Source organism: Centruroides sculpturatus, unplaced genomic scaffold (genome assembly GCF_000671375.1).
Source record: "Centruroides sculpturatus isolate CEXI.00-Female unplaced genomic scaffold, Cexi_2.0 scaffold1634, whole genome shotgun sequence".
Classification (NCBI taxonomy): domain Eukaryota; kingdom Metazoa; phylum Arthropoda; class Arachnida; order Scorpiones; family Buthidae; genus Centruroides; species Centruroides sculpturatus.
In genome coordinates this window covers 151,332-157,866 of record NW_019385856.1, presented here as the reverse complement: position 1 = coordinate 157,866, position 6,535 = coordinate 151,332, and the positions used below count along the sequence as shown (strand labels likewise).

General features: G+C 28.8%; 1 protein-coding gene across 1 annotated transcript; it reads right to left on the bottom strand.

Moving 5' to 3' along the window:
- Positions 1 to 1,305: 1,305 nt before the first annotated feature.
- Positions 1,306 to 4,217, bottom strand: LOC111642545 (zinc transporter ZIP8-like). The gene is made up of 8 exons (XM_023388892.1): positions 3,822 to 4,217; positions 3,359 to 3,527; positions 3,131 to 3,300; positions 2,934 to 3,059; positions 2,165 to 2,344; positions 1,891 to 2,104; positions 1,628 to 1,815; positions 1,306 to 1,550 (listed from the first exon to the last, which is right to left on the bottom strand). Exons 1-8 carry the CDS (start codon positions 4,065 to 4,067, stop codon positions 1,365 to 1,367), a joined length of 1,479 nt encoding a protein of 492 aa, XP_023244660.1. The 5' UTR covers positions 4,068 to 4,217; the 3' UTR covers positions 1,306 to 1,364.
- Between the last annotated feature and the right edge of the window lie 2,318 nt (positions 4,218 to 6,535).

Here is a 6,535-nt window from a genome sequence, read left to right as displayed (position 1 = left end):
TTTTTTTAGTTAAGATATAGCAATTTAGAATATAAACAAACACAACTAATTTAATTTTTAAAGTTTATTAAACATTAAAAAAACAAATTCACAACTATCTTATTAAAATTAGCATAAATTTATGATATGATGTGAAGAATAGTAAAATGTAGACCATAAATTGTATGTATTTAATTGTTTTATTAGACATTAAAAACATGTTCACTGATTAATTAGTGAATTAATCAGTGAACTTATCAGAATCAGTAAAAAATTATATAAATAATTACTTAATAGTCACAATTAAAATAGTAATAAAAATGAATAATTCAAAAAGTCAATTAAAACTATATAAAAAATTATTTCAGAGATTTTCTTTTCAAAATTTTATGCTGGAACTTTTTGGTCCATTAACAAAAAGAAAAAAAAGGAGGATATAACTTTTTCCTATCTGGGAACTAAGAGTCTATCTTTCAATGCCTATTTTCAAATCCACAGTGGGGATAGGGGAGTATTGTAGTTGGTTTTATCTGAAAATGACAGTAAGTATAGTCATGTTCAGGTAAAACCAACTACAAGAGCTTCCTGAGATTTCAACTAATATTGTTACAATCATATTCCTAGGTTTAGTTTCTTTTAGACTTTACACAGTATATGTGTAATTTTAGTTTAGTACTAAAATTATATTTGCTGACTAAAACCAAATTATGCTAATTTCAACCTGAACATATGTCTCCAAAACACTGGACTGATGTCTTTACAGATATTTGGTCCTATAAGAATTATTACAGGAATTTATATTAGTCTTATAAACAAAGCCAGATTTTGAATTATAGTCAAAGATATTACATATAAGTGGTTCTTTCTCCTTCAGATGATAAATTTAACAACTTGAGTTGTTAAGCTGAGAATCTGGTTATGAAGCCATAATTTTTATTCAAATCCAGCACTAACTCTAAGGTTATCTTGAAAATTTAAAGCAGCTATCTCAAATACCTCCATACTCTATTATTTATTATGTAAAAGAAAATATATAGCAATTATTGTAGATTAATTCATTTAACTGTAATTTTTATGAGAAGAGCAGACTGATGCCATTCCAGCAACCTCATACTTTGAAGTAACTGAATACATTTCAAATTATTTATTTCTAAAAGTTTTAAAATACTATGTAAAATTATATAAAATGATGTTGGATAATGCAATAATTAAGTAGAATAAAACAAAAATATAACATTTTATTAAAGAGTATTTAACAATAATAACAAATATTTTTTGATGTATAGAAGGTATACATTTAAAAATACATTTTTAACATTACAAATATAATAAATAAATTCTTTAAACATAGTCTTTGATCATTCACACTTTTATTTCCAGAACTTTTAACTTATTAAAGATTCTTCTGTCTGATAAAATGAATCGAAATTTATTTTTTCGCTATATCTTGCCAACACAAACAAGGACACTACACCAATAAGAATGCCTATATTTTGAAGGAGGAATACTTTTAATGTTTTACCAACTCCTTTCGGTTGAGTTTCTCTAATGGCATCGTTTAATTCTCCCATCTAAAAACGTTCAGTTAATGAAAATTTAATATTAAAATTGGTATATTTTTTCTTTAAGACTTAAAAAAATAATTTACCATGTCTACTAAAGATATGTAGAGAAACATTCCTCCAGCAAAAGCGAAGATATAATAACTTCCTTCTGCTAAGTCTCCTAATACGACACCAAATATAAAACCGATATAACACGTACAGGCCGACATGAAATTGTATATCAAAGCTTGTTTCATTGACATTCCTGCGTTAATTAATACTGCAAAATCGCCTGAAAAAAGAATATAAGAAAATTATCCATTAAGGAATAATTGCGCATTCATTCTATTGTTAATTTAATATATACCTAATTCGTGAGGAAATTCCTCACAAACAACGGCTACAGATATGCTTATCCCGGCCAAGATACTTTCGGAAAAGGCTGCTCCTATAGATAAACCATCAATAAAATTATGAAATCCATCTCCAAATATGATCATCCATGCTACAGTGGCCACCGTGTTAACCCCGTCCTTCCGTAATGGCAAATTATGATCGTGATTATGATATGTTAGTGATACCTGGAACGTAATTAATTAATATAACTTATACATACATCTATAATACAAAAATATACTTACATGACTGTCATCGTTAAAGTGAGAATGGCTAATATCCATACTAGTTTCTTCCGATTCTCCATCTTTCATTATGTTATTTGTAAAATTAATGATAGAACAGTTATCCTTTTCTGGATTATCCACATTAAATGATTTATGAGATAGTAAACATTTGATATTAGTTTCTTGGTGTTTTCTCTTCTGTTAAAGAATAATATACATATAAGTTTAGGTTATATTCTCAATTGAAATGCTACAGAAAGTTATTAAGAATTTCCTATACGGATCACAAAGAACTGTTGACAAAAGTCCAAATATCATAAGGACAAAATGAAAACAACTGAAATGATTCGGTCATATACAAAGATCGAGGCCAAGACCACAAGAAGCTTAGACCAACAGAATTTAGAAATAAACTACAAGTATATCAAATTTATGAGATCTAACAAGATAAGGCAAGGACAGACTGAGTGAGATGGAAAGTTTCCTAATGATTGTCTCCTGAATTGCCCAGATCATTCTAACCAGTGGCCAAGTGAATAAAACCACTTACACTAGTGGGTTCGCACTTCACCAACGGACTGACCATGTGGGGTTTCCTGATTTTATTTACATAGTAGCACTTAAATAGGGGCCAGTTTCCCATAGAAAGTCCTCCCGAGAGGCACCTCCTTTGGCAAATCGCCCATGTGTTTCGTTACCATATCCTACCAAACTATCAAACTGGATTACAGGGAAGATGAAGAAATTCTCTATATATTTTTTAATATTTTAAAATACAAATTCTTACCTTTCTGGCATCCATGACTATTTTCATCAAGTGTTCACTGAGAAAGAATACATATATTCCACTAAAAATAATGGCAGCCTTCCATAGATAATCATGCTCCGCATCTTGTCCAAGTAAATTGAAAGCCTTTTCAATAGAAGAAAATTTAAGATAACTTATTTTGTAATTGAAAGAATCAAAATTTGAGAATATCATACTTGCGGTATAAGATGAAAAACAGCGCTGCTTGCTAAACTCCCTACAGCTAATCCTTCGAAGAGCATGAGTAAATTTTTATATAGATTTTTACTTAATACTGGTAAAACGAGCACACCGACTAAAGAACAAGCGCTGATGACTGTGATGCAAAGGATTCCAAGTCCCCATACTGGAAAGAATCGAGAAATTGTAGTGCTGTAGAGAATTAAATAAATTTGATCAATTACCTGCAATTGCGGATGGTTTAGTTTTGGGTTTAGTGTCTAAGGATTGATGATGGCAGTTAAATCCTTGATACATTTGTGAAAGTAATACAGGGCAAAGGCGATTCAACGCATCGTTTAAAGTTTCTGTTGTGTTTGGAAGTAGATCGAAGAGTTCCTCAGGAGATAGACACTGAAAAGAATTTATTATAAATTACAATACTAAAATTAATAAATTTGTTTTGTATAAAATAAAGAAAAAAATCCAAAATTTCTATAAAAAGTTCTGAATAAAATAATCAGTTATAACTATGAGTTAATTAAGTATAATTTGCCATAGATAATTACAAGAACTTAAATAATTTTATCAATTTTACCACTTTTACCGAAAATTTTATACTTTAAGTTACAAAAGCATAATTTAATCCAAATAAATATACTGGACATATACTAACAAGGTTAAAAATATACACAGAAATCTACTCACATTATTAATGTCGTAATTACAAAGTGTTTCGTCGGAAGATAGGCAAGAAATATTAGGTCCATTGACGAAGGAATGACGAAGATCGCGAACGAAAGTAGTGAAATCATTAATTAATTCATTCCTGTTTTTAGTCGGTGACGAAGAACGTAACAGATTTTGCCACGAAGAAGCTTCTACATCTTCCAATTTGTAAGCTTTAGTTGTATATAAAGCTTGTAAGATAACGAATAAAAGCGCAATGTCCATTCTTAGTTAAAAGTTCTGTCGACTCGACATGTCAGCGAGTCAATGTTTCAATTTCTGTTCACATTTAAGTTGGCGCGATTACTAAACATTCGACCAATCGAACCGAACGTTTACAATTGTCTCGTATTATTAACTCCACTGATTAGGCGATTGAACAAGTTAGAATTACATAACCTTACTTCTAAGTTGAACTGTTTTAACTTCGTTTATTGCCTTCAGGGGGATCGTGTTTTGTTTCTAAGAATGTTTTCTAATTTATTCGACATTGAAAATATATTCAAACTAAAGAAAATCGAAAGTTAATAACGTTTATTTGTATGCAAATAAAATTTAAAAAATAAAATAAAATAATGTCCTTTCTGTAAAATTTCTAGGCCAACTAGTCGCGTTATTTATTTATTTATTTGTTTTTTCAGTTATGCTGTTGAAACACGGAAATTTATAGAAAAAAATTTGTATCTTTGCTAGCCAATATGGTCGTTTCGTATAAAATTAAATGTCGTTATTGATTTTTATGGCATAATTTTTGCTTTGGATATGGTCGAAATGGTTTTATATTCGTTTATTTATTCCCAATAACCTATTATATGTAACACTAAAAACTGCCATTTCCGAGAAATTTAAGTGTTTAAATATGCTAAACATTCCTAAATTTTATGCGGAAATTAATAAAAATTTATACCTTAAAAAAATTTGTGTATAGTTTTCTATATATAAAAATATAGTAAAAGCTTTCTTTAGTATACCTTATTTTATTTATAATTTATTTCATAATTTAATTAATCTATAATTATTTAATCTTTATAATATGATTATTTGTGTAATAATAACGCTGTAAGATAAGAATATTTCGATAATAGGCCTATTTTGAATCATGATCATCTATAGACTGGTTATAGTATGAAATATGTCTTAGGCTACTATAATTAGGGTTTTTTTTTTTGGCTCTTTTCTTCCTGTGGGCACTAAGAGAAACTTTTTAAAATCATAACTGTCATGGTTTCGACCAGGTCCACAATGGGAGCGACGGAGTATTGAGGGATGAGGCCCAACATATCCAGGACATTATCTGAGAATTTTACATGAGATAGTTCACCCAGATTCGATTCAAGGCTTCCAGAGCGATAAACTGATGCCTAATGGCCTTCGCCATTCGGCCCAGACCCTGGGACTAGGGCCTCCCAGGCTTCTCTATTTTTTCTGACTTAATATTCTTGGTTTATTACATTTCCTGTTTTATTTTTGCTTTTATGTAATTGAAATTGCTTCTTTTATTGTATTTTTAATTGAAATTACTTAAATTGAATTTCCAGGCTTTATAATTTAAATTTTATTATATAGACTCCGGAATCCTGTACAGATCTAGGCCCCAGTATGGCTTCCCCTCTTTCTCTTCGGCTATGATTATAGAAGTGGCCCAAAAATAAGTTAACTACCGTAAATAGCTAAACTTCTGTCTTATTTAATTACTTTATTACTACAAAAAATTTGCTAAAATTGCCGAGTTTCTTTCAAGAACATGGTTAACTGACTTTTAGCCCACCCTGTACATAAAAAATCCCGCAATATTATTTAAAAATTAGGTAATATTTATCCAAAAATTAGTATTTATGTTGTTTTTTTTAATTTAGAAAGCAAAATATTAATCAAAACAAACTCAATTCATTTCCTGTATACAATACTCTGTATTAAAAATATTTCCTTGATCGCTCGACACGATATTAAACTTGAATTTAATTGAATTACGCATAATTTCCAAGTAAAACAGAACTGAAAATAGATAATTATGATGTAGATAAAGGTTAAAATTTATAACTTTTCCTTTTTAATTTTTATTAATGCTAAACAATTCAAAGAAAAGTATATACTGTATTTTGTCCTTCTAACCAAGCGAATCAAGCGAACCGAATTTATGACTTTTGCTTTTAAAAATTTCTGTCAAAATACTTTATTTCCGCGCTCCTTGACGTATTTTTATACATTTTACTGTTACGCTCTGCGAATTTTTACAAGTTTCAATGTTTACGAAGGTTAAACTTTATGTAGATGATAGTATTTATTGCATACACTTCCAAATATCGGGTCAGGGATATCAATTTCTTAGAATAATCGATTGGAATTAACGATTTTTGCTTAAATATGCGATTACCCGCTCTATTAATTTTCGAAAATATTTTTAATACCTTTAATTATAATAATTTTTTTATGTCCCAATTTTCTCTCTTATTCCTGATATTGCTAAACATGTGTTTTTTTCATTTTTTTAATTTTGTTTCAATGATATATCGGTAATAATTTATGAGTAATTAAGATCCATACATTTATATGAGTGTCTGAAAGATAATATTTCATAAATTACATAATTTTTTAAATAAAATTAAACTCAAATTTTAATAAATTGTAGATTAATTTGTGTGCAAATAAGTTAAATCTAACTTTGAGTTGTGATAATCACAAATTTTCATTCT